Raw genomic sequence first — 27174 nt, forward strand, 5'->3', positions numbered from 1 at the left:
TGCGCATGCGTTGCCGCAGGGTACCGTAGTTCTTACACGAACCATTACTTAAAACAAACATCTATTGGCAAAATCACTTTAATATTCAGTCTTAATAGTCGCGCGGTAGCCCTTGTTAACAAAGATAGCAATTTGTAAGCAAAGACGCCATCCACTTTTCGCGCAACACCTTCTTTTTTTCTTAATAAGAAATGACTCACTCAAAAAAAATATTGGAGAAAAATACTCATCCAAACAAATAGGAGACAACCTCCAGACCTCCCCCCACCCCCCGAAATTTTAGTGATCCGTGCATATTTATTTATATTTATTTACATTTTTTAGCGCAGTACCCGATAAATCGGCAGATTTAAACAACAACAACAAACCCCAAGCTGCATTCATGCTGATTCGAGTAAACTCTGCTCTGGGGAGCCTGTGACTTGTTACTGATTGGTTTCTGTAACTTGTTGTAATTTAGCGGAGTTTTAGACTAGCAAAGGTCGCATGCGTGATCCCCACAGTTGGCATCACGCTAGCCCGTTCGCAGCTCTAGATCCCACATGGATCTGAGCTGTGGTTTAAAGCACTTCGTTCGACTCGAAGTCGCCCTGCAGTTTTTTTGCCGATGAAGTTTAACTGAAGCAAACCGGCTATGCCATGCTGACGAGTCCTAATAAGGACGAAACAGCTGTCCATGGTTGCCGAACTGCACGGGTAATAGACTGTGCTAGCGTCCCGTCTTGGCCCGACTGGTGCCAATGTGTGTATGCTAGTGTGCTTCTAAAGTCCACATTTATGTATACATACTCGCAAGGATAGTTTGGCTATCCGACGGAGTTTTAGACTAGCAAAGGTCGCATGCGTGATCCGCACAATTGGCATCACGCTAGCCCGGTCGCAGCTCTAGATCCCACATGGATCTGAGCTGTGGTTTAAAGCACTTCGTTCTACTCGAAGTCGCCCTGCAGTTTTTTTTGCCGATGAAGTTTAACTGAGGCAAACCGGCTATGCCATGCTGACGAGTCCTAATAAAGACGAAACAGCTGTCCATGGTTGCCGAACTGCACGGGTAATAGACTGTGCTAGCGTCCCGTCTTGGCCCGACTGGTGCCAGTGTTTGTATGCTAGTGTCCTTCTAAAGTCCACATTTGTGAAAATACGGTTGCCATGGTAACATGGAGCGTCTCCTCGACATGTCAATGGCATCGAAATGTCCGCAGATAGATTTTAGGAAAAATCACCAAGTTTTAGTCTCTTAACTGTTATGGTTCAGAAGTTATAGTAATTTTCCTGGAGGGAGGGCTTACAGAGCCCCCCCCCCCCCCCCAAGTCTGAATAGAGTTAAGCAGGTACCATCTTTATTGAAATGACAACATCTTTCTTTTCTTTTATTCGATATCGATGATAATCCTAATGTTATGATATACAATGATCCTAATATTCGATATCGATGATAATCCTAATCTTATGATATACAATGATCCTAATATCCGACATCGATGATAATCCTAATCTTATGATATACAATGATCCTAATATCCGATATCGATGATAATCCTAATCTTATGACAACAATGTGGGACCACTTGCTGACCCCTCTCATTATCTTCCATTTTTGGGGGGAGGGGGGAGGCGCCTTTGTTTGCTCTACTATAGTCATAGCTTTTAGTTGGATAGCGCGAGAATCTGAGTACTTTGGCCACCCCCCTCAATCTGGCAAGTTTGCATGCCACAAGGCTCCCGCATTAATATTTTCTATTCTCTTTGGTTTTAAAGGTCCTTGCACCTAGAGCTTCATGCGGGAAGGCTATGTGTAGACTGGTTGCTTTAAGGGGAGTTTAATTGTTGTCGAGGAGCGCGTTGAGCGGTGCTGACGAGACCCCTCGAATGCCACACAAGGAAAGCGAGGAATGTTGAATGTTCATGTTTTATTTCATTGCTCGTCCCTTACAAACTTATTTTTACACTTATAAAAATCTTACAATTATATAGAAATTAAAAATCATGTCAGTATTTAGAGTAAAAAAATCAACAAAATTTTCGCTGTCAGGTCCGGTGTTCAGTCCTTGTGTTCCGTTCTTTGTGTTCCAATCGTTTCCATGGCAACCAGTGTGAAATCTATCCCCGGCAAGGGACCTTTCTGTACTTAAGACTACAAGGCAAAATCACGAAGATTAGGAGTGCAACTTTCATGTTCTTCCCCTTCAAGTGAACGTTTTATGATCGTCCGGTTCGGGAAAGATTTAGCAGCGGTTCTATGGTGTACTTACATTCGACGATAGCAGTATCGGTAGCAGTGGCGGTAACGGCGGGGCTTTCCGTGGTAGTATTTGTACCTCCAGACGCAGCGGCGACGATAACGGCAGTGGTAGTATTTAACTTTGCAAGAACACTTCAGGTAGCAGTGGTACTTATAGTGACACTTGTGCTTTATAAACAAAAACGATTTGCAATATCTGTAGCGACGACACACGCGACGGCAGCTACGATAGAGATGATGTCTTTTCTCAGGAACATTCTCGTCTGTTGAGGGTGCATTCATTAAAAAAATCCATAAGATATACGCATTCATTGGAGGATTATATAGAGTATGGCTGGATAAAAATCTAAATTATTAAACTATTAACGTAGACTTTACCTTTCTCCACTTCAGCTACCTCGTTTTCTGCTTCTCCTGGGTTCTCATCGTTTTCTGTGAATAAAGAACGCGTGTTTCAGACACGTTGATACAAATGGTGGTTCATCAGCACGCGACGCCTTCCTGCCGACGCTGAAAACGTGTTTATTTTAATGATGTTTTTTTTACTGAATTGAGTTGAATTTGAGGGAAGGTACTAGAGGGTAGTTGCTGTTTATCATTGCTTAGCCTAAACTAGGAACTTGCGAAATCCGTCAATATTTGCCAACGCGTCCTATTCTATTGCCTCCTTCTCTTAACATCATTATAGTAAAAAAAAAAATAGAAAGATAAATGCGTGTAACATTGTAATTGAGCGATTTCTTACGGCTATGTAATACACACCGGTTCCACCCTCTGAATCGTCCTCGGGCTCCTCTTGGGTCTCTTCATCTTCCTCACCTGGATCGTTGGAAAAACGCGGAAAAGGAATGTTAGAGATCTTATGAACTCCTCAAGAGCTGAGATTGGCTTAATAAAACAGAACAGTTCGACCTTGAAAAACTTGATTGGCCTCTTCGTCATCTTTCTCTGTCTCCTCAGCCTCCGAGAGTTGCTCTACATATTAAATATCAATAACATATAGTAAAGAGGACACTCCCTTATTGATTTGTGTGACTCGTCAGATCTAAGGTCGGCTTTTCGCTAGCAAAGAAATTGCGCGGTGCGTAAATCAGCGAGGAGGAAAACACAGAGAAGGAAGAAACTGGCCGACAATCTTCGCTGCCTTCGTGTTTTCTTCGCGCTAATTCACACACACGTGTTGAGGGCTTTAATGTATTTTACGCATTTAAAGTCCGAGGACCACGTACCATCATCCTCCTGGAGGGGCTCGTCCTTGGTCTCGTCTTGGGCGGCAGGGCTGAGCTCCTCTTCGGTGGTAGCAGGAGCTGATAGTGCTAAGGCCACGAAGCCGAGCAGGAACAGTAGCAGTATCTTGTGCGACATCTTGGCTCAGGGAACACTCTCTTGGGTGCACCTCGTTCAAATGGGTGCAGAGGCTGTGAAGTCGTGCTTTTTTATACCTCATTTAAAGAGAACTGTTGCAGAAACTTTGGAGTGGCCATTAACCATTTAGGGGGTTTAAATAGAATAGACAAAGCCATCCCTAGAGTGGAACGTCAACAAAATACTTGAAATGTTAATTCCAGTAATAATTTATGGTAGGATTTAAATAGAAACAGGAACATGTCTGCATTCATAGTTATAGATGAGTTAGAGCAATAATTTATATTGTTCGATTATTATATTCTAAGATGCTTGGTAAATACAAGAAAGGGTTCTCGTGAGCAGGACGTCAACTAGCCTTGCAACCCACGCAACCTGGACAACAGGAACGTGCCATTGTATTTGAGAATTATCCATTTAAAAATATCATTATAGAAAGTGCATCACTTCTTTGAAACATTTCAGATATTTCAAGATACTGAGTAATTTGAAGTGCTGCTATTCAAAGCACGAAAGCTTTATTTTTAATTATCGAAGATGTAGTATGGGTTGCGTCACGAAAATAACACTATGATTCCAGGAGGCCTCCCACAAGAATACTTACTCCCTCTAGAAGTGAAAAGCTGAGTTTTAACCCCCAAAAACGGCACTTAGACCCCCCCTTCCTCAAAGTTTCCAATTTTTTCCATTGGATACATCAAAATCAATAAGAATGTTAATTTATTCAAGTTCTGATAAGTTGTCTGATGTCTGGTGTGATGGGTGGGTTTATTTTGAAGTGTTTAAAGCATTAAAGCTTCTTTCCGTTTTAGGTGTTCCTGAAGAGCGTTACATACCATGACAAAAATAGCTTTGCGGTTCCAGAAATGGGACCGTGGGAATTTTCGGAGGCCCCCTGCACCAACTTAATTTTCAACACCTGGAAGTGACTTTTGAGCTGATGATGATGAGGATGAAGATGATGATGAAGACGATGATTAGAATATTCAGCAGTACCGAGAGACCATGATGTAAGAGAACGAATCCTCCGTATTAGGGTATGTTCCAATGATTGCGTCCGTAAAAACTATTTTTAGAACAAGCAGTTGTTGTGTTACAATTTGCGAATCAGCATAGAGTACGCTGGAGCCAATCAACCGTTTCTGGGACATTGAAATGCATAAAGTGCGTGTTTTAGGCTCTGGGTTCAACTTCCCCAGTAAAAGTTTTCACTGCTGATTCGCAAATTATAACACAACAATCAATCATAAATCTGTGTTTACAAAACACAATTCTTTTCCAATTCTCGTTTAATGAAAAAGATAAATCCAGAACTTAATACCATTATATTCACACCGATATTACAAATAAAAGATTTCAATCCTTATAATGAAGTAAATCTTATTCCAGTGACAAGGGTTTCTTTAGTGACATGATTTCTAAACATTTGCGTGAAGAATTAAAGTTCATTCATCTAAAAATGTTATAAATCAAAGAAATATAAAGGCCTTCTTGTATTAAAATACATAACATAGACTCTGAGAATGCCTAGGTATTCTATCTCACCGAATTGCAGAGAAAAAGAACTTTTTAGGAGTCTGCACGATGCATCTTGAATGAACTCCAAATTCACCGTCTCCCCGACGTCTTCTCGTTCAATTATTTATATAACATTTAGATAACTGAACATTAGATAACTTAACAGATAACAGGACACCACCCCATGAGTAGCATTATGATCTTGAGCCTTGAAGAGCAGCTAAAAGGATAAAAACAGGTAGCGAACGAAGTAAAGAAGTGCAGAGGGAAAATTTGGTGTGAAATTGTACTAGCTCGTGGTGCCCATAACCAAATATGGAGCGACGAACCATGTATGGATGCTATGATTGACAAGCTCGCGCAATCTAAAAAAAGCTTTCATGGACGACATCAAGGGCCACGGGGATTCGTTCTCTTATTTCATGGTCTCTTGGCAGTACACAGTAACCCATATGGCTTGAATATTTGTCAATATTGATTCTAATTTCAAACAAATGCGACTTAAGACATCAGCCTTTCTTTTTTATCAATATCGACTTCATGATTCTATTCAAAATTAGGTTCAGGGAAGGAGTTTTATATCAAAACTTAGTTACTCTCCTAAGAATACTATGCATATAGAGTAGCCTTAAATAAGGGGGCGTTAAATATCGTACCTGCCGCACGGTTCATTACCTCAAAAGCTTTTAAGAGATGTTAAGCAATCATTAGCTGAAATTGACTCTTGTAAGATTTTTCGGCTCAGGTCGCATCTTGTCTTTCGATGGTTGAGACACAAAAACCTTTGTAGGAAGAGGATAATAAGAAGTTTTGTAGACGTTTATACAACGGTGAAACGAGCCATGAGTCTTGCACAATCTATATGGGTCCTGGGTCACGTTCTGAGCACGTGCTCTGTCACGCAACTTGTCACATCTTCCCTCTTTTAACAGTAACGCTAACGGTTGGTTAAAACAACATTATAATAATCAAAGGGTAAAAAATCGAAATTTTACAACTAAAATCATACGATGGATTATTACTAATGTTCAGTGTCCTAACAGTTTCAATGTTATTTTGGCACATAGTCTTTGAGCCATGCAGGAGGCTTCACCTCCCGCCGAGGCCTTGTTATAGCCTGTGAAGAATCTGGTGGCATGGCAACCTGGCTGGGTTGCTGCTGAGCATCATCGGGTTCTGGTGATTCCAGAACATCAGGTACTTGGCTGTTTGTTTCTCCAGTGCTGATCAACTGTCGGCGGTTTCGTCGGTAGGTGGTACCTTCAGTCTCGACGTTGTAGCTCCTAGGTCCGGCTTGACCTAAACACGTACCAGGCGTCCACGTGTCTTGTCCTGGTAGCTTCATGCGCACAGTTTCGCCGACAGCGATGGGCTCCAGGGGCTTGCTGTGCTTATCGTAATAAAACTTCTGGCGTTGCTTGGTACCTATCAACTTCCTGGTGTCCTCTTCAGTGTTGTAGCTAGGCTGTAGTAGGGAACCAGCCACAGGGAGAAGTGTTTTGCATCGACGTCCGAAAAGGCGCTGGGCCGGGCTAGTTCCGATTCCAGCAGTCGGAGTATTCCGCCAGTCGAGAAATGCTTGGAATTCTGACCCCCCGGATGTCTTGCATTTTTTAAACAGCCTCTTTACTGTCTGTACAGCATTTTCCGCTTTCCCATTTGCTTGGGCATATCTTGGGGATGACGTCTTGTGTTCGAACATCCAGGTCTTGGCAAATACACTAAACTCCGCTGATGCGAACTGCGGTCCATTGTCGGTTATAAGGGTGTCTGGGATGCCAAACCTGGCAAATATTGCCTTCAGCTCCTTTATTATTGCTCGTGACGTCACTGTGTTAAGCCGGGCCACTTCTATGTAGTTGCTGAAGTAGTCACTGACCACTAGCAGTGTTCGGTTGTCGAGCTCACAGAGGTCAGCTGAGACCTTTCCCCAAGGTCGAGCGACAAACTCATGTTGGAGAATTGGCTCCTTTCGTTGGCCACTGCGATGAGTCAAACATACTTCGCATTTTGTGATGTACTCCTTCAACTCGACAGTCATCCGCGGCCAGAAAAACGTGTCTCTTGCTCGTCTTATGCAGCCTTCTATACCGATGTGGGATGAGTGTGTCTTTTCCATAAGCTCCTTCCTCAGGGCTCTAGGAACCACCAACTGTTGGCCTTTAAAGATGAGTTCTTCTTGGACAGTTAGCTCGTCTCGAATATCAAAGTAAGGATGCACGCACTCCGGCAGGTCTGTTTTGCTCTCTGGCCAACCTCTCTTTATAACCTCTCGAAGGTTTTGTTGCACCGCATCATCTACTGCTGCATTTTTGAGTTGCTGCCAAGTCTCTTCTCTCACTGGCATCCATGATCGATGGTCAATCTCCTCCAGCTCCCTGGTACACTCCCAGGCGTTGACTTCGGGTAGGTAAGCTCTGCTTAGGGTGTCAGCCAAGTAAAGATCTTTGCTTTCTTGTACTTCACATTGAGACTGTAACTCTGCAGACTCAGCAGCATTCGTTGTAGGCGTTTCGGAGCAGTCGCCAGAGGTTTGATGAAGATTGGTTCCAAAGGCTTGTGATTAGTCTCGATGTTGACGACTTCGCGGCCGTAGACGTACGTATGGAAACGGTCACACGCAAAAACAATCGCGAGCAGCTCCTTCTCAATCTGTGCATAACGCGTCTCAGCGGGCGTGAGTGCACGTGATGCGTAGGCTACTGGTTGGCCATTCTGTAGTAATGCGGCACCCAATCCGCTCTGCGACGCATCGCACTGAAGTGTAATCTCCTCGTCTAGGTTGTAGTACCGCAATACTGGAGTGACTGTAACGGCATCCTTTAGCTTTTCAAACGCAGACTGTTGCGCATCATCCCAGATGAACTGCACGTCGCTCTGTGTGAGATCCCTCAGCGGCTTTGTGATGTCTGACAGCTGGGGCAGGAACTTTGCAAGGTATTGGGCTAGGCCTAACAGACGCTGTACCCCAAGCTTGTCGGTCGGTGAGGGCATGTCCACAATTGCTCGCACTTTAGCAGGGTCGACTTTAAGTCCCTTGTCAGTTGCTATGTGGCCAATGAAGAGTAACTCTGATTTCCTAAGTCTCATCTTGTCGGGATTCAGGTGTATGTCCCGTTGATCACAACGGTTTAGGAATGCCAGGAGGTTCCTGTCGTGATCCGCCGTTGCCTCCTCGTAGCTCTCGCCATAGCCCACTACCAGGAAATCATCAGCAACAACTTCGGTTCCAGTCAGACCTTCGGCAAATTCATGCATCTTTCTTTGAAACACTTCTGGTGCTGAGGAGATCCCGAAAGGCATTCTCTTCCATCGGTATCGGCCAAACGGTGTATGGAAAGTTGTTAGATAGGTCGACTCTTCCTCTAGCTGGACGTGCCAGAAACCGTTGCGGACATCCAACAACGTGAACACCTTGGCACCGTGTAATCGTGTTGCAACCTCTTCTATGGTTGGTAGGGGATAGTTTTCCCTCTGGATGGCTTTGTTGAGATCCTTTGGGTCTAGGCATATTCGCAGTTTTCCATCTTTCTTGGGAACTACTACCATAGAGCTGATCCACGAGGTGGGTGTGGTCACCGGTGCTATTATCTCTTTGTCCACTAGATCATTCAAGGTTTTCTTGAGCTGGGGTCTTAGGGCTACTGCAACTCTACGTGGTGCGTGTTGTACTGGTTGAGCGTTTGTGTCTAGTCTGATGGTGTATTCTCCATCAAGTTTGCCAACCCCGTCACTGAACACTGCTGGGAACTTAGCCAATATTTCTTCTCTTGTTAGTGCAGCTCCTGGTTTGGGGTCAACGGTGAACACTGTCGCTCCATCTGTCTGCGGTTTGTGAAACTGGTCGTTGTCATTGTACTGTATAATGTTCATGCCAAGGCATGCCTTACGCCCCAGAATCGGGCGGATTTCATGGCTGTCAACAAGGCGACAATCCAGCTGGCACGATACATGGTTTCTCCACACTCTAATGGTGACATGCCCGACGACTTTGATCTTTGATCCCCCATACGCCACTAAGGACGTTTGCACGGGTTTCACTTTTACTAGCTTGTGGTCGTTACACGCCTGCTTGTATATGTGCACTGGCAACACATTGCATTGTGCACCAGTATCAGGTTGGAAACGGATGAAACTTCCAGACTCTGATTGAAATGTGACCAGCTGCGAATCATCCAACCAGACGGCCAATACTTCCTCCGTTTGATATGTCTCCTCAGGATACATATCTGTTTCTTCGACTTCGGTAGCCTTGACTTCCTGTTTGCATCTATTGGCAAAGTGATTTTTCGCTCCGCACTTCCGGCAGTCCTTTCCTCGTGCGGGACACGATTCCTGATTTGCCATATGTTGGTATCCACAGTTGTCACATTGTTTGCCTTGACCTCGTTGCTTTCGCCGATAATTTTTGATGTTGGGTTTCTTCGACTCGAATTTACTCACGGCATTGACGTCTGTCTCAGATGTATCTTTGACTATTTTCATCTGAGCAAGCATACTCTCAGCCGCTCGGCAAATTTCATCTGTTTTCGCTAGTGTTAATTTGGACTCGCGTAACAACCTTTCTCTGACCTTCGTGTCATGTATTCCAAATAACAACCGATCTCGAAGTATTTCGTCTGGCGTAATCGTATCAAACTCGCAGGACTCGGCCAATTTTCTCAGCGCTGTTCTATAGTGCTCGTAGGACTCTCCAGGCTCTTGCATTCGCTGGTTGAAACGGAATCTTTCGAACGGCACGTTCTTTCTTGGTTGACAGTACTCGGCGAATTTCTTTATGACAGGCTCTATCTTGTCTGTCTCTCCTTCGGTCAGGGTAAATGTCGAGTAGACTTCTCTCGCCTCTTCACCGATAACTGTTAGCAACGTAGCTACTTGTACGGCTTCAACTTTCTCGTTCAACCCAGTCGCCAACGAGTAGTTTTTCCAAGCGAGCACAAATCGCTTCCATTTGTCAGCAGCATTGCTATTGTGTATCTCCAGCGGCGCCGGCGGCGGTAAGACATATCCTGAGGCCATAGTTAACCGCGGCCACCATGTAGGAAGAGGATAATAAGAAGTTTTGTAGACGTTTATTCAACGGTGAAACGAGCCATGAGTCTTGCACAATCTATATGGGTCCTGGGTCACGTTCTGAGCACGTGCTCTGTCACGCAACTTGTCACAACCTTACGGCTGGTGTACCGTCTGTCATAGTTCTCTTGGTTAATATATATAGATTTAGGCACTGCCTAAATTTATCCATATATAATATAATACATATAATCTATCTAATAATAATAATATAATCCATATATAATATAATACATAATGCGTAAGTTTAGTCGTTCATATAAGAGTGCTCGATACACGTATGTAGAGCGGGATATATCTTGATGTGTAGGGGATTTATAAATCCCCTGATGAGTGGGTAACCACGAAACAGGCTTGTAAGACTGAACAGTAGTTTGCCTATTTTTCTCACGAAAATAAAAATATGATTCGAAGAGGCCTCCTTCAAGAATTCTTTCCCCCTCTGGAAGTGAAAAGCTTAGTTTTAATCCCCAAAACCGGCACTGTGACCCCCCCCCCCCCCCCCCTTCCTCAATCTTTTCAATTTTTTCCGTGGGATTAATCAAAATCAATAAGAATTTTAATTTATTCAAGTTCTAAAATAAGTTATCTGATGTCTGGTTTGATGGTTGGGTTCATTTTGAAGTGTTTAAAGCATTAAAGCTTCTTTCCGTTGTAGCTGTTCTTGATCTAACCCAAAAGGTGTGAGTTTTTGGAGGCCTCCTGTACCAACTTAATTTTCATCCCCTGGAAGTGACTTTTGAGCTGATGATGATGATGATGATGATGATGATAATTAGAATATCCAGCAGTGAACAGTAACCCATACGGCTTAAATATTTGTCAATATTGATTCTTATTTCAAAACAAAAGCGACTTGAAAGTGGGCTTTTAAAAGATAACGTTTGGTGCTTCCAACTGTCATTAACTGCTATCACATATCATCAACTATCGTTTGAAAGGGGCCTTATGATGTTGTTAACAATAAAAAAGACATCAGCTTTTCTTTTTTTTCAATATCGACTTCATGACTCTATCCAAGATTAGGTTCAGGGAAGAAGTTTTATGTATCAAAACTTAGTCACTCACCTTAGATTACTTTGCACACAGAGTAGCCTTGAAGAGAGGCATTTGATATCGTACCTGCCCCACAGTTTATTACCTCAAAAGCTTTTAAGTGATGTTTAGCAATCATTAGCTAAAGTTGACTCTTATAAGATTTCTCGGCTCAGGTCGCGTCTTTGTCTTTCGGTGGTTGAGACATCGGAACCTTATGGCTGGTGTCTTCCTTTTCCCTCTCCCTGTTGACTATTTTTATGCAATTGATGTTTTTTTTGCTATTTCCCCTCTACACCAAAAATAAATTAATGAACAGATTTGATTTTTAAATTAGAAATCTTCTTTTTAGGATTTCCTCTCCAAGTCTTTTTCCCATTACATTTATTCTAGAGGTAAAGATTTATTTCATTGGAGGTTGGATCCAGGGTTCCCAAAAACATCAAAATATAATGCATTACTGGGTGTATATTTGTAGATATTAATTCCCATGGGGATGGAAAATCACCACTTAAAATGGTACATTAAAACTTCTGTATTGCATCTTATCTAAAATTGTGTCTGAAACTATATTCTATCTTTGAAATCCTGTTTCATCCATTACTTGTTCTTCGCAAGGACAAAACTTGTCAAAATGTAGCTTTACAAATGTACATTAATGGAACTTTTATTAATATACTACACAAAACCCAAAAAAGCAACAAGATACCTTAACTTTATAACACTAGCAACAACCTTGTTCTTTTTCAATAATAGAATTCTGTTCACATAGCATGGATAGCATAGACATGGCCTCTTTAGAGGCCTGTGGTGGTGAAAGGGTTAAGATAATGTGAAAGGGGAAATGTCAAGAAATGCTCAATCAAATTATTTTCATTACTGTTATATTTTTTCACCAAACCTTTCAAGTTGAGTCAATTTCCTTTATATCTCCTCTCCCGTCGACTATTTTTTAGTCAATTTATATTCTTTGCTTCCCCTCTACCCCAAACATAGATCAATGAAAGGGTTTGGTTTGAAATTAGAAGTTAGCATTTTAGCACTGTCAGTGATGCCTTAGATGTTTTTTTTAGGATTTGCTTCCAAAATCAATTTGTTTTTTCTTCATTGCATTCATTTTGGAGTAGACCACCAACAACAAGGCCACCATATGGTAAAGGGTGGGTGCACCAATATGTAATGCATGAAAGGAGATATATTTTTGGATTTTAATTTCATTTTTCTGGATATTCTGTCCAATGAAGAAGAGAATCACCACTAAATCGATACATAATAATCACAGTATGGCGTCTAAACAGTCTAAATATATTATTTCGAATCCATGTCCATGACATATTCTGCACAAGAGCAAAGCTTGTCGGAGTATTGTTTTTATTAAAAAAATATTCATAATGGAACTTCTATGATGGGACATAAGAATTTACCATTAGACTCTTGACAACTTTGACAGCCATATTTACACCAGAAATTGTGTTTGTTAACTTTGATGTACTGCATAATTTTAATTATTGAATAAGGCCTGGATCCATTTGGTTGGTCCAATAAATAAATCTCAGTAAAGAGAAGGATCCTACATTCCCCAAAAATACCTCGATCAGTCAACACAAAAGGTGTATATATTAGCTTATGAGCACTGGCCCTTCCTGGGCAAAGAAACTATAGAAGGTCTCCCCGACGCGCAGGCGAGCGACACCGCGGAAATACGCTTTCGAGCGCACGATCAATAAATGTTATGATCAGCGGAGTATCCCAGAGGCGGACGTCCAAAGACTGAGAAACTTTAATATCACATTAAATAAAATTCCATGAATAAAAAAAAGCAAAAAAAAAATATTATGTTGTCGCTTATCACTTCAGATTGATTTTTCCATCAAACTCCGATGTGAAATGCCTAATGGGCAATGCCGCTGATCAGAAACATGACGTCACGAAAACGTATTTCCGCGGTGTCCATGCGAGCTAGATCCATTTCAGATTTACCCAGAAACCATTGCGCTGATGTTTTTAAAATGGCGGAAGAAATTCTAAGCTCAGTCTGCTTATTATTGCTAGGAATTATGCTGTAGTGCGGGAATATACTGATCTTACACGTCTTTATTAATCTAGATTTACGTCAAGAAACGCTGTTGCAGTCGCCATGTCTATTGATCTTCAAAACGCCAAAGCCGAAGCGCATGAAAATGCTGCCAAACTTGTCGCCACTATGCTTCAGGTTGGTTTAAATGTCTCACAGTAATAACGTAGATTCTAAACTGTATGCGTTGTTGGTTCGCTTGTATCCAAGGTATGCTTCAGGTTTGCTAAGATGTATCTTAATTTACCGTGGATTTTAAACCTGTATGCGTTGTGGTTTCGCTTATATCCAAAATTTTGGTAAAATTAAGCGAATGATGTACTTAAGTAATTAACTTAACTCATAACTTAAGGTTTTGGCACCTATTCTCGTCCACTTTATCTTTGAAATGTATTTCTCGCTAGAATTTCAAGTCAAAGAGGAATATTTTGCGTTGTTGAGCTTCTTCCACCTTAGAGTAATTGTGTAAAATTCGACCATTCTCACAAGTTTGTTTTCTTTTTACAGAGAAAAATCAAAGTTAAATACTTTTCCATTTGGAAAAATAAAACGGAGAATTTGTTAAATTTTAGCAAAAAAACCCTCAGAAATAATCTCTGATAAATGTAGTTTGCAAAAGTGCATTTGATTCTAATTTAAGCTTCATTTGGCTTCACACCAAGCGATTCAAAACTGACATTTTGCACGCGCAATAGGCTGCATTGCGTGACTTAAATTTGTTTTGAATCGTTTAACACATTGACCCCTCAACCGGCCTGTACCGGCTTTGGGAAGTACCCACAACCCAAAAAATTCATAAATGCAAAATAAACACAACAAGATGAAGATACTCAGGCATCAGTCTAAGGGATAAATGGTCTTGCAGATATGCATCCAACCAAGGTGTTGGCATCTACTCTTAAGCCAAATAATAGCACAGGTTCTTTGACAAATCTCAAATCGAACAAGGAGAGAAAAGCAGAATCACCCCTCTCTATAAAACGCTGAAAATACCACACAAGGATGAGAGATCAGCAAACACAGCTCAAGACACAAATAGATACCTTTATTCTGATCCTCCAGGTACATTTCCATGGCCTCAAAACACAATGTCCACTCCTTGAAGGATTGTACAACCACAAAGATGTCTTTACGTATTGCAAAGCATTCTGGGAGATCCAGGGGGAAATTCACGAGGGGAGGGCCAGTCAACACTCCTCTCCCCAAAGTCAGATGGTTTTTTATAAGTCTTTTCACCCCGAAGCCAAACAAATCAATTCCAGGTCATACAGACCCAAAATAGCAGTGTAAACAATTTTGGAATTAATTTGGTTTCAGAAAAGACAACATTTAGGAGAGCTGTGGTGATTCATTAGAAAATTATTTTCTCATCCAGGCAAAGCTAAACAAGAAAAAATCATTATGAATCCACCTTTGCTTGCAAATATCCATAAGCAAAGCACTTAATTATGCCCCAAAAGACTTCATGATGTCCTGAGACACTCCTAATATGCTCATAGCTGTATTTTTGATGAAAAATACAAGCAACCATCAACTTGTGCTGGCTTCAGCACAATGACGAGGGATTAAAAGTGGGGACCAGAAAGCACTGTTGGAAAGCTTGGATACCGCTGACTAGGTGCAGCTGTGTTTGACTTTGACGGGCTGTATAAAACTCAGAATAGGGGGGGAGGTATCTGTTTTCAGTCTGTTTTTTTGTAAATTCAGCTAAAAAAAAGCCAGGAGTCAATGTGTTAAGTGGTCAAGAATAGGTGCCGTGACCGAGGCTCAAACATTGAAAGCTAACATGAAACTGAGGCTGAAACAAAGGGCAGAAAGCACCCTGGGACATCAATAACTGAATGGCAGATTTGCAGAGCGGTTTTCATCACGATTGGTAAATGTTGGAAATTTTTACGTTTTTTTTTGTCCTCTCGTAGTGCAATCAAACACAATTTTTGTATGTTTTTTTACGGTGCGTAAGATCATAATAATAAACATTCGTAAAAGAAAGCATGTTTTACCTACATTGTTTCTTTGACTCAATGTGTCAATTTCTGCTTGTTCTTCGTAGTTTACTAAATATTTGATATTATTTTTGTGATGTCGAGTATAGGTCCTGGACGAGAATAGGTGCCAATGCCTTAAGTTATTTCCTGTAGAAATTATGTTATGTAGTTATTTGAACAATAGTTGCTTAAATCAGCTCATTTATTTATTATTTTAGGCCATGTTACAATCATGTTTGAGGCTAGTGTGAGCGAACTCACACTACTGTATTTTGTTTATGTTTTCTAAACTCTTCAAATAAGCTCTGGATTTCTTAGAAACTCCTGTCCATTACAAACATTAATAGTCTTTGCAAAGTTCACACCAGAGGTAGCATTTCTTGTTTGCACACTATGTATTTCTTTATATTGTTTGTAGAGAATATATGTTATTTACCAGCTGGGAAGTCCGTATCATGAATACCGTGACTGAGGTCAGTATTTTCAAAGCCAAGGTCACGGTATTTCATGATATGGGCCGACCCTTAGCTGGGAAATAACATATTTTTTTTTTTCAATAGATTTTCCAACTTTGTTTACCTTACGGGCTTAAGGTTGCATGAGTCAAGTTTTTGCTTCAGGACTTTTGTTGATGTTCTTGAAGATTTTGTTTGCTCATGATCATTCAATAAACTCCATTTTGTATTTCCACACAAGGCTTTTAATTCTCCAGAAATACAGAACCTCCAAAGAAGACATTCTCTGAGTTTTGACCAACAATTTTGTAAACATAATTTAGTCCAAATTGATGCATCTCTCTAAACTTGAACTGATCGTAGAAATGTCTTATTTTGCTTTAAATCCTCACTAAATATTCACTAAAGAACTTCTATTGAATGTGGATACGTTAAGCTGGTTATGCAGGTAAATTCCTAGAGTGATTGGTCATTTTTCTTTGTATGAAGAGACGATTTGCTGCTTTTTCTATCCCAAATAAACTTTCAGCAAACTTGAAATTGTCGCACGCTTTGCAAAATCATTATGGCGGAAAATTGTCAAAAGACAGGGAGTTTGAAGTCAATGATTCTAGATAAAATGACAAATAAATGGCCGTTACAATGCGAAGATCTATAACCTTGGGAGTAAAAAGCCAGTTTTTGATGGTCATTTTACAAATCTTCTTACCATTTGAGCTTTGGAGGTGAGCGGTCCAGTATTGCGAGAGGCAATCAGAGCGCACGATTTGATGGATACCGGGCCCCACAAAAAATAATATGCTTTCATTGCTGCAGGATTTCTTGCAAGAGGATGCATTTTAATTATGTGTCCTATGTATGTATGCGGCCACAGGCAGCCCATCTTGAAAGACATGAACTAAAAGAAGACACAAGCAACTATCAACACACTTCTACTTCCCCTGGTCTTTGTGTGTAGCAACACCACATCTCCTATACACTTTGCTCTTGCTATACTAAATAATTGATAACTCAGTGCAAGTTCTGTGAAACAAAAAGCCTGCAAGCTGATTATTTCTTCATACAGACCGAGCAAGTGAGGTTAATAAAAGTTTTATTATATGCCATTTTTTAGCATATGTTGCCGAAAGAAACGTAAAGTTCTGGCAAACAGTACAAAACACAGGGAGCCCATTCAAATCAGCGCATTGTTTAGTTATAGCATGTGCTTAGTTTGTAAATATCAATTAGGTCACAAACTCTTCAATAAAACTCCTTCCAAATACATATTTCTTACTCTTTATTGCATCCATTCATGTTTGGAACACTAATTTTATACCCTCATGTCAATTTTTTTCAGAAATATTTGGGTTTTGCAAACACTCGATTTCAAGCCTAAAGGCTTAAATTCAGACAAGGGTGGAAAGTTATTCCCAAACTAAGTCACGCTACTTCTGCTGAATTTATTTGTATTTAAATAAAATCAACACACAGAATAAATTTCTCCAATATATCACTTGATTGATGATGGAGCTAACTTCTGATGGCAATTGCTGCCATTATAAAGCACAGGCGAAATTTCAGCTGCGATTTGAAATAACACCTTACCTTAAAATTAGTCATGGAAACAGGTCTGACCACGACGTCTCTGCAAAAAAATTAGACAAAAAAACATCCAGAGGGGGCAAGATTTTGTTTGCATTTGATACAAAGAGTCGGGTGGGTCACTTTTGCGTACTCAGAATACTAATTCTATACCCACCCGACCACTCTTTGTATCAAACGCAAACAAACTCCTCCCCCTCTGGCTCCCTGTGTACAAAACAGGCCTGTTGTGCCAAGTGCAATGTTAATTAATTTTTAATCCTTACAATGTATATGATTCAGCTTCCCTTTAGAGAAAGGCACTCTTTGGCTGAGAGGTGTGCCTCTGTTATAGTCTAAAAATGAAATCAGTTAATATTGATACTGTAAATATTTTTTAGAATCCAGACAGTTTGGATAAGGTGGAGCAATGGAGAAGGCGTGTGATGCGCAACAAGGTAAGGGAAGACCGTGTTTCGATGAAAATAAAAGTTGTAATTGTTTCATGAATTCACATTAAAGATAATGTAATTTTGTGTGTAAATCTAGGTTTTCAAAGAAGGTTGCACTTCTTTAATTTTAGGGTTGGGAATGTAGTAGGATTCATGTTTATATGCCTGTAAACTTTCAAATGCTTTTCAATGTACAGGATTCAGCCAACTAAACATTCTTTAAAATAGTTGTACAAAATATAAATATTAAGTTAATAAGTTATACCATTGCAGAAGGGAAATCTAATGATGATCTAATGAGATAGCACTCTTTATTTTGCATCATTGAATTTAAAGATTCCACTGTAATCAGCTATTGAGCCACAACACAAATACCTGGTTTATCACTTCCTTTGATTGCCCAAGTAGAATATGCACAAGTCTTGAGTACTTTCAAGTGAAGGTTAGGTTACTCGAGACCTGCACTGTTTTGGTAATATGGTATCAGTATTAAATTGCATTTATTTTATCTACTCTTTGCTGCCCACTCCAGGCTTCAGTAGAAGCAAGACTTAAAACAGCAGTACAGTCCCAACTAGAGGGAGTCCGCACTGGACTTGGACAGTTACAAGGGTAATGTAATCTGCTCAGATAAGACTGATAGGCCCAGATAGGGTAAGATAGCTACAGGGGTAATGTAATACATCCTGACAGGACTTATACAATAGCTACAGGGGTAATGTAATGCATCCAGGCAGGACTTATAAGATAGCTACAGGGGTAATGTAATACATCCAGACAGGACTCATACAATAGCTGCAGGGGTAACGTAATACATCCAGGCAGGACTTATACAATAGCTACAAGGGTAATGTAATACATCCAGACAGGACTTATACAATAGCTACAGGGGTAATGTAATACATCCAGGCAGGACTTATACAATAGCTACAAGGGTTATGTAATACATCCAGACAGGACTTATACAATAGCTACAGGGGTAATGTAATACATCCAGACAGGACTTATACAATAGCTACAGGGGTAATGTATTACATCCAGGCAGGACTTATAAGATAGCTACAAGGGTAATGTAATACATCCAGACAGGACTTATACAATAGCTACAAGGGTAATGTAATACATCCAGACAGGACTTATACAATAGCTACAAGGGTAATGTAATACATCCAGACATGACTTATACAATAGCTACAAGGGTAATGTAATACATCCAGACAGGACTTATACAATAGCTACAAGGGTAATGTAATACATCCAGACAGGACTTATACAATAGCTACAGGGGTTATGTAATACATCCAGACATGACTTATAAGATAGCTACAGGGGTTATGTATAACTCTTCGCTGAGAGAGGGATGCGTACCAGATCAGCTGAAGGAATCAATCATCCGCCCTATCCCTAAGTGTTCTCCACCCAAGAAACCACAGGATGACTTAAGGCCCATAACGTTAACATCTCAGCTCGCCAAGGTCCTTGAAGGATTCACCCTACAGTCTCTATTTAAGCAAGTAATTGATAAGTTGGTCTCTAGGCAGTTTTCTTTGAAAGGAAAATCCACCACTCAAGCATTAATTTATTGTCTGCATACAATACTTGAGTCTTTAGACAGAGGCGAGAATTATATTCATATATTTTTTGCCGATTTTTCGTAAGGTTATGACTTAGTAGACCACAATGTATTGGTGCAAGAGCTTGACCTTCTGGCCGTAGATGCCCATCTTAAGCAATGGGTGAGTGCATTTCTTACTGCTAGACCTCAAAGAGTCATGATCAATGGGGTTTTGTCTGAGTATGTACGTCCCCATGGGGGTATCCCTCAGGGCACTAAAATCGCGCCTCTCTTATTTGCCGTCTTAGTAAACAGATTAGTAGATAACTGGCCGTATAGGGTAAAATATGTTGATGATACCACTATTTATGAGGTTGTACCAAGATGCTCGCCTAGTTACCTTCCTTTTATCGCTAATGAAATCTGTGGGTTTGCAACACAACGCGGCATGCGATTAAATCCTAGCAAGTGTAGGGAGCTAGTAATTAATTTCCTAAAATATCAACCATCTCCCACATGTGCACTCAATTTAATGGGCTCAACTATCAAAAGGGTTACCTGCTACAAGTTTCTTGGAGTTTTCATTAGTCATGACCTGTCTTGGAATAATCATGTAGAACACGTGTTCAGTAAGGCAAATAAGCGCCTGTACGCGTTAAGACTTCTCAAAAAGGCTGGCTTATCAGTACATGATTTGTGTACTATTTATTGCGCGCTCATAAGGTCTGTACTCGAGTATGCGTCGCCAGTGTGGGCTGCTCTACCGGAATACCTATCTGAGCACCTGGAGTCTATACAGAAAAGAGCTTTAAAAATCATTCTAAGGCACGAATATACGAGCTATAGTAGTGCCCTTGCCTCAACGTCTCTCCAATTTTTGTCTGAGAGAAGGGATGAAGCATGTCGGAAATTTATGGCAAGAGCTAAAACTGTTGAACCCTTAAAATCTGTGGTTAATAACATGACAACTGTCCAACATGGATATAATTTGAGATCAGGAAATGAGAAAATAATAGGACCGCAAGCTAAAACTTGTAGGTTTAGAGATTTTGTGACTGTGCGCTATTGTTAGTTTCTGTGTGACGACCTCTCACTTGTAATTCAGCCATGATAGCTGCAATGGTGTAGAAATAAACATATATTATTATTATTATTATTATTATTATACATCCAGACATGACTTATAAGATAGCTACAAGGGTAATGTAATACATCCAGACAGGACGTATAAGATAGCTACAAGGGTAATGTAATATATCCAGACATGAAATATACGATAGCTGCAAGGGTAATGTAATACATCCAGACATGACTTATACGATAGCTACCAGGGTAATGTAATATATCCAGACAGGACATAATACACCAAAAACTGGAAATCGACTCTGCCAAATTTTCGTCTTCAATAAGACTTCTTCAGGGCAGACTGAAGAAGGTGAATCGTTACAAGCTTATTTACATCAGAATAGTGGCGCGAGACGCAAAAACATTACAACTGACAAAAACATGCATTTTCTAGAATAGCGCGCGCTATGGATAAAAAGAATTTACACATCTCTACGTGGGTTCCTACTACAAAAAAAGTCATCACTATTAAGACCCCGCGGGTAGATAGACTTAAGCCGATAAGCTCTCTGGCCTTCCCTTTCCCTAAGCTGAGCCTCAGAGTTACACTTATCTATAAGTTGTACCATAACATTATTAAGACCTAAATGATTGTTGCAATGAAAATGTTGATAGATAAGGTCATCCTTAACTCTTTCACTAACCGGTAAACTAGGGTGCTTATTCAACCTACTTTTATGATTATTAAAACGCTTCCTAAAACTATTGATAGTAGACCCTACGTATTGCTTGCTACACATAGAGCAAGTAATTAGATAAACAACAAAATCTGAGTTACAGTCCAAGTCAAAATTAATGACATATTTCTTATTAGTAACTGTACTGCGAAACTCCCGCCCTGTCTTAAGAAAGTTACACACCCTACACCTTTTACCTCTCTAAGAGAGGAGTGCACCAACATATCCTTTAAACTCCTAGGTTTCCTATAAGCCACCATAGGTACCGTACCAATAGCACCCCTACATCTACTAGAAGATTCTAGAACTGGCTGTAAATTACGAAGAATTCTGTAAATTACGAATTTCTTGTAACGATTCACCTTCTTCAGTCTGCCCTGAAGAAGTCTTATTAAAGACGAAAATTTGGCAGAGTCGATTTTCAGTTTTTGGTGTATTGTATTCATTGTTCTGGTACGAGATCGCAACAGTTTGGGCTTTTTGATTCTATTCAGACAGGACATACAAGATAGCTACAAGGTTAATGTAATAGATCCAAAGAGGACTTATAAAATGGATTTATAAGGTAGCTATAACATCAATATAATGCAGTACATCCAGACAGAACATATCAGATAACTACATGGGTAATATAATGGAGTACATCTAGACAGGAGTTGGACAGCTACAGGACTAATATAGTTGCTGTTGATGGGTATTCACTGATTTTTTGTTATATTTTTTAATAGGGCTCTGCAAGATATCAAACAGATCAAGCAAAGGTTGGTTGGTTTCAGGGTTGGTTGATGGGGACCTGAAAGGCCTGTCTAAGCTCTGATGTTTCTGACATATCCTTTTTATTGTTTAGTATGGAGGAAGTTGATTGGAACCTAAAGAAACAGCCTGTATGAGCTAGCAATTATATATTTTTTATTTTGTTTAGCATGGAGGAGGTTGATGGGAACCTCAAGGGTGTGTCAAAGCTAGCGGAGGACCTGGAGCAGGTGAAGCAGGTCCAGTACCGGCACTCCCAGCTGTCAAAGTGCAATGAGCTGCTGAACCACATCTTCAATGTGCCGGAGAATGTGGAGAAGGCTTATATACTGATCAGCGATGGGAAGCTGTTGCTTGCTCATAAATGGTTTGTAGCAATGGGAAGCCAGGGGCGGATACAGGGGGGTGGATTGGGTGGATATTCACCCCCCTTTTTGAGTAAAAAAAATTGAAAAGTCACTTTGTTTGAAGAAAATAAATGTCTGAGGTAGAGGAAGCACTGTCCATTTTCCTTCGCCTGCTTGACTTTGCTGACGCGACAAATCCAATTCAGCGTGAAGTATTGTAAGATCTATGTAGTGACCTAGCAAGAACTACTTGATATTATCCACCCCCATTTTGAAATCCTGGACCCGCCCCTGCCAGGGGCCAATCTATGGGTGGGCCGAACAGGCCTAAGCCCCCATTTTCAGATATTCAGCTTAGAAAGTACAATAAATATATAGATATCCACCAAATCCCCCCTTTCTTGGAACCCCCGCTTTTTTAAACTTCTGGATCCGCCTCTTGAAGCTATTGCTTGTCCACAAATGGTTTGTGATAGTGATGGTAGTCTTGCAGAGAGAGTGTTCTCTATTGACCTTTGCACCTTTTAGTGAAAGTGTAGTAGTAAAGCCAGCACCAATATTAAACTCTATAAGTATTAAAATAAGCTGAAGTGTATTCCATGGTCTTATTAATTGGTGAGGTAAATGTTACTTCTATTGAAAAGCTGAAATCATTTTTTTTCAGAAGCTGGCAGTGTTATTAAAGTTTACTAGATAAGCTATAAATAGTGGGAGCAGTTTATTATTCCCAGTTTCTTGCTATGTGTTTTTGGCATCCGTGATAAACATACATTCGTAACACTGGCTCTAAATCATTTCCATAGTGTCTCATTTTGCTTCAAAGCATTGGATACATGAGTAAATATCTAGACATAAACATGTTTTTTTTTTTCAATTCAGCCTTGCAGATCTTGAGGCTACTAGAGATGAGTTCCTGTTTGAGGTCCACAAGATGTCTCAAAGTGATGATCGGCTGTTATGACAGCGGCGTGGTTGGACGTGCCTAGCTTTAGCTCCGCGTTTTGAAGTCGTTGTTTGCACTTTCATGTGCATTAAGTTCATATATGTAATTCAAATATTTAGTGTTGTCGTATGTGTCTATTTGTTCTTTATTTTTTTGTGGCCATGGCTTTAACAAGAGAGGTTTTGGAAGAACTACTCGACAAGAAACTGGCGCCATTACAGGCGTCTCTTGACTTTCTAAATGAAAAGTACGACATCATCTTAAAGAAAGTCTCAGATCAAGAGGTTAAAGTAAAAGAACTCTCGAAAGAGAATTCTCGTCTTCTTTCGGAAGTGGGGCTACTCAGATCTACATTATCAAACCAAGGGAAATGGCTAAACGATCTAGAGCAATATGGCCGCCGGGAATGCCTCGAGATCCGTGGGATCCCTGAGGTTAAAGGAGAAGACACTTCTCAAATAGCGTGTCAAGTCGCCAACCTAATTGGGGTCAAGCTCTCGAGACAGGATATCTCGACCAGCCACCGCATCAAGCCTAAAAACTCGACGGCAAAGTTCCCGCCCTCCATCATAGTCAAATTTACAAGCCGTGACAAGCGAGACGAAACATACAAAGCCAGGGGGAGGTTGCGTGAGCTCTCCACACACAACGTGCCTGGCCTGGATAGATTTAAAAGTAACTCGATCTATCTCAGTGAGTCTCTCACTCAAAGAAACAAGGCATTATTCAAAAGTGCGTTGGAGGATAGAAAACAAATGAAGTATGACTTCATTTGGACTGCAAATGGAAACATCTATTTGCGCAAGAATGAACGCAGTCCATCGATTCATGTTACCGATGAATCGGTATTAATAAATCTAAGAAGCTCCAGCTTTGTTCACGAAGTCGAAGGGGCGACGGCGATGACAGATACCAACATCTCCTCCAAGAGCGACAGTGCGGCAAGTACAAATACAGCAAGTTAAGAATAAGTCACATAGCTAACATGTATTCTTTCCATCGAAGTTTACAATTAACTAGATCACATATAAGTTCTTATGTTGACTTACAATGACTAGAGTTATCTGTCACATTTGTTCTAAAATTATAAGAAAGAACTGTCGTGCTGTCGAATGCGATTCATGTTTACAGTGGTGTCACTTTAAATGCTCAAAATTGTTGCTTAAACAGTTTAATCATTTATCGCTCACCAACGATTTATGGCTCTGTCAGCCCTGCTATTCTGAAGTCTTTCCCTTTCACAATTTAAACAACAATGATCTATTGGATCTAGTCTTTAATTCCAATACATTGTGCCACTGCTCCCCATTCATTGATCGCGTTCGCCTTGAAAATCTTCCTCATCTAGACATAGTTTCTAGTTTGAATTTTCCGAATTTAAGTGACTTTGATTTAGATATTAATATTCCTAGTCAGATTAATTCAAAATACTACTCCCCCCATGAATTTCACTCGTCTTATGAGCTTTCAAATTTATCAGACAAATCGCTCTCACTTCTTCATTGTAATATAAGAAGTATTTCAAAAAACTTTGATAAATTACAAGATATGCTTTCTACTTTAAATCATCCTTTTAAGTTAATTGCTCTATCTGAAACCTGGCATTCTGACTGTAGAGAGCATATTGCTAATTGTTCTCTCCCAGGTTTTACTTATATATCGAAACCGACTAAATTTTCAGTTGGGGGAGTAGGTTTATTTATAGCTGATTCTTTTAATTTCATTTTGAGGGAGGACTTATCCATTTCAAATGATCAACAAGAATCTTTATGGGTTGAAATACAAAATAATAAGGGTAGCAAAAACATATTATGTGGAGTTATTTACCGCCATCCAAATAGTTCTCTTGACCCCTTTTTAGAACATTCCTATAAAACCATGGACAAAATCAGTAAGGAGGGAAAGCTCTGCCTTTTTTCAGGTGACATAAATTTGAATTTATTAAATTCAGACTCCCACCAACAAACAGGGGAATTTCTTAATACTTTATTTTCATATTCTTTTCAGCCACATATCTTGCAACCTACTAGAATAACTGATCATTCGGCCACGCTCATAGACAATATATTTTTTAACTCGCTCGAACATAAAACTTGTAGTGGCAATATTGTTTATCCCTTAACAGATCATCTTCCCAATTTTCTGACAATAGATTCAATTAATATCAATGTCTCAAAAAATGACTTCTACCAAAGGGACTATTCTAGGTTGGATCAGGAAGCTTTAATTAATGATTTTAGCCAAATTGATTGGTCTTTACAGTTTTATGGTATGGATAATGTTAACGATATTTTTTCCTGTTTTCTTGCTAAGTCTAATGAAATAATTAATTCCCATGTTCCAATGAAAAAACTTTCTAGAAAAGAAATTAAATTCAAAGCAAAACCTTGGATATCCAAGGGCATCAGAACTTCGATTAATTATAAGAACAGGCTCTATAGGAAGTTTATTAAATCTAGAAATCAATATCATTTTGAAAAATACAAAATCTATAGAAATAAATTGAACCATTTAATAGCAATAAGTAAGAGAAAATACTATGAAAAGTACTTTAATTTTAACAAATCTAACATAAAAAATATCTGGAAAGGGATAAAAGAAATTGTCGTGCTAAAGCCTAAGGCTCATTTCACACCTTCAAAAATTGTATCTTCTAATAAGGTTTTAACCAATGTAAATGAGATAGCAAATGAGTTCAATTACTTCTTTGCTAATGTTGGCAGAAATATCAGCAACAATATTCCAAAAGTAAACACTTTATTTTCAGAATTTCTTCCAACAGCTAATTCTAACAGCTTTCTTCTAGCTCCCACATCTACAGAGGAAATTAGAAGTATAATCTTAGGAATTAAATCAGGTAAAGCTTGTGGTTCTTATAGCATTCCAATTACAGTTCTTAAAATACTAAGCTCTATTATTTCAAGGCCTCTGGAGATATTATACAATCTGTCCTTTTCTTCTGGCATTGTACCTGATGCCTTCAAAATTGCACGTGTCATACCTATTTACAAATCAGGCTCTCATTTTGACACTTCTAATTTTAGACCAATATCATTATTATCTATTTTTAATCAGTTACTTGAAAGGTTAATGTATAACAGAGTGATAAAATTTCTAGACAAATACGATATTTTGTACAAAAATCAATTTGGCTTTCGAGCCAATCATTCTACAGAACATGCTCTTCTGCTTATTACCGATAAAATCCAAAGATCAATTGAGGGTGGTCAATACTCTTGTGGCATATTTCTTGATTTTAGCAAAGCTTTTGATACTGTTGATCATAAAATATTATTAGCAAAACTTTATTCATACGGCATCCGTGGCATAGCTTATGAATGGTTTGTTTCCTACTTATCAAACAGGCAACAGTTTGTTTCTATTGGTAATGTGTCATCTGCACCACTACCAATAACATGTGGAGTGCCTCAAGGTTCAGTACTTGGTCCACTTCTCTTTCTTCTGTACATTAATGATTTTAATAACTGCTCCAACTTATTTGACTTTCATTTATTTGCTGATGATGCCAATTTATTTTGTGCCGATTCTTCATTGACATCCTTAGAGACCAAAGTAAACACAGATCTGTATAATATAAATCGTTGGCTTTGTGCAAATAAATTGGCTTTGAACATCAGTAAAACTAATTTTGTCATTTTTCGACCAGCACAAAAGAGGCTGGCTAGTTCTATTTCTTTATCAATCAATAATAATACCATTAAACAAAAAAATAATATCAAATATCTTGGTGTAGTTATTGACTCCTTTCTTAACTGGAAGGAGCACATTAACCAGTTAAGTAAGAAAATCTCCAGAGGTGTCGGAATAATAGCAAAGCTGCGTTACTATGTATCACCAACAATTCTCACTCAGCTATATTATTCTCTAATTTATCCATTTCTTACTTATGGTGCTATTATTTGGGGCAACACATATGAATCAACAATCAAGCCTCTTTTTATTTTATTTTACAGAAGAAAGCTGTTAGAATCATAACTTTCTCATCTTA

General features: G+C 39.6%; 5 protein-coding genes across 6 annotated transcripts in view; 3 read left to right on the forward strand and 2 right to left on the reverse strand.

Annotated features, from left to right (window-relative positions):
- Positions 1-1895: 1895 nt before the first annotated feature.
- Positions 1896-3666, reverse strand: LOC5502339 (probable ATP-dependent RNA helicase ddx56). 2 transcript variants are annotated; one of them, XM_032370600.2, is made up of 6 exons: positions 3472-3666; positions 3155-3217; positions 3005-3061; positions 2621-2674; positions 2253-2505; positions 1896-2134 (listed from the first exon to the last, which is right to left on the reverse strand). In XM_032370600.2, exons 1-6 carry the CDS (start codon positions 3605-3607, stop codon positions 2101-2103), a joined length of 597 nt encoding a protein of 198 aa, XP_032226491.2. In that variant the 5' UTR covers positions 3608-3666; the 3' UTR covers positions 1896-2100. The 2 variants fall into 2 exon arrangements, with proteins under 2 accessions (XP_032226491.2, XP_032226492.2); XM_032370601.2 differs by lacking the exon at positions 3155-3217 and having other exon boundaries at positions 3472-3665.
- A 2510-nt stretch (positions 3667-6176) lies between these two features.
- On the reverse strand, positions 6177-7472 carry LOC125573529 (uncharacterized protein K02A2.6-like). Its single transcript, XM_048734009.1, has one exon. It carries the CDS (start codon positions 7470-7472, stop codon positions 6177-6179), a length of 1296 nt encoding a protein of 431 aa, XP_048589966.1.
- A 5730-nt stretch (positions 7473-13202) lies between these two features.
- The window catches only part of LOC5504378 (exocyst complex component 3), a 38604-nt gene continuing 24632 nt past the window's right edge, over positions 13203-27174 (forward strand). Inside the window, exons 1-6 of the mRNA XM_048734702.1 lie at positions 13203-13445; positions 17715-17771; positions 18298-18377; positions 21851-21883; positions 22045-22242; positions 23102-23169. Coding sequence (XP_048590659.1) covers positions 13371-13445; positions 17715-17771; positions 18298-18377; positions 21851-21883; positions 22045-22242; positions 23102-23169 — 511 coding nt within the window. The 5' untranslated portion in view covers positions 13203-13370. The remainder of the gene's footprint in view (positions 13446-17714; positions 17772-18297; positions 18378-21850; positions 21884-22044; positions 22243-23101; positions 23170-27174) is intronic.
- Positions 23182-25737, forward strand: LOC125573887. Its single transcript, XM_048734705.1, has one exon. The coding sequence runs from the start codon at positions 23294-23296 to the stop codon at positions 24128-24130; it is 837 nt and encodes a 278-aa protein (XP_048590662.1). The 5' UTR covers positions 23182-23293; the 3' UTR covers positions 24131-25737.
- On the forward strand, positions 24216-26969 carry LOC125573886. The gene is made up of 2 exons (XM_048734704.1): positions 24216-25134; positions 25788-26969. Exons 1-2 carry the CDS (start codon positions 24216-24218, stop codon positions 25820-25822), a joined length of 954 nt encoding a protein of 317 aa, XP_048590661.1. The 3' UTR covers positions 25823-26969.

Source organism: Nematostella vectensis, chromosome 11 (assembly GCF_932526225.1).
Source record: "Nematostella vectensis chromosome 11, jaNemVect1.1, whole genome shotgun sequence".
NCBI classification, from domain to species: domain Eukaryota; kingdom Metazoa; phylum Cnidaria; class Anthozoa; order Actiniaria; family Edwardsiidae; genus Nematostella; species Nematostella vectensis.

Coding starts and splice junctions, on each gene's coding strand:
- LOC125573886 (XM_048734704.1), top strand. CDS start 24,216: ATGACTAGAGTTATCTGTCACATTTGTTCTAAAATTATAAGAAAGAAC. Junction 25,135..25,787: donor AGACTCCCACCAACAAACAG/GGGAATTTCTTA, acceptor CTAAAGCCTAAG/GCTCATTTCACACCTTCAAA.
- LOC125573887 (XM_048734705.1), top strand. CDS start 23,294: ATGTGTCTATTTGTTCTTTATTTTTTTGTGGCCATGGCTTTAACAAGA.
- LOC125573529 (XM_048734009.1), bottom strand. CDS start 7,472: ATGCCAGTGAGAGAAGAGACTTGGCAGCAACTCAAAAATGCAGCAGTA.
- LOC5502339 (XM_032370600.2), bottom strand. CDS start 3,607: ATGTCGCACAAGATACTGCTACTGTTCCTGCTCGGCTTCGTGGCCTTA. Junction 3,062..3,154: donor GGCCAATCAAGTTTTTCAAG/GTCGAACTGTTC, acceptor CCAACGATCCAG/GTGAGGAAGATGAAGAGACC. Junction 2,135..2,252: donor CGATACTGCTATCGTCGAAT/GTAAGTACACCA, acceptor TTTGCCTTGTAG/TCTTAAGTACAGAAAGGTCC.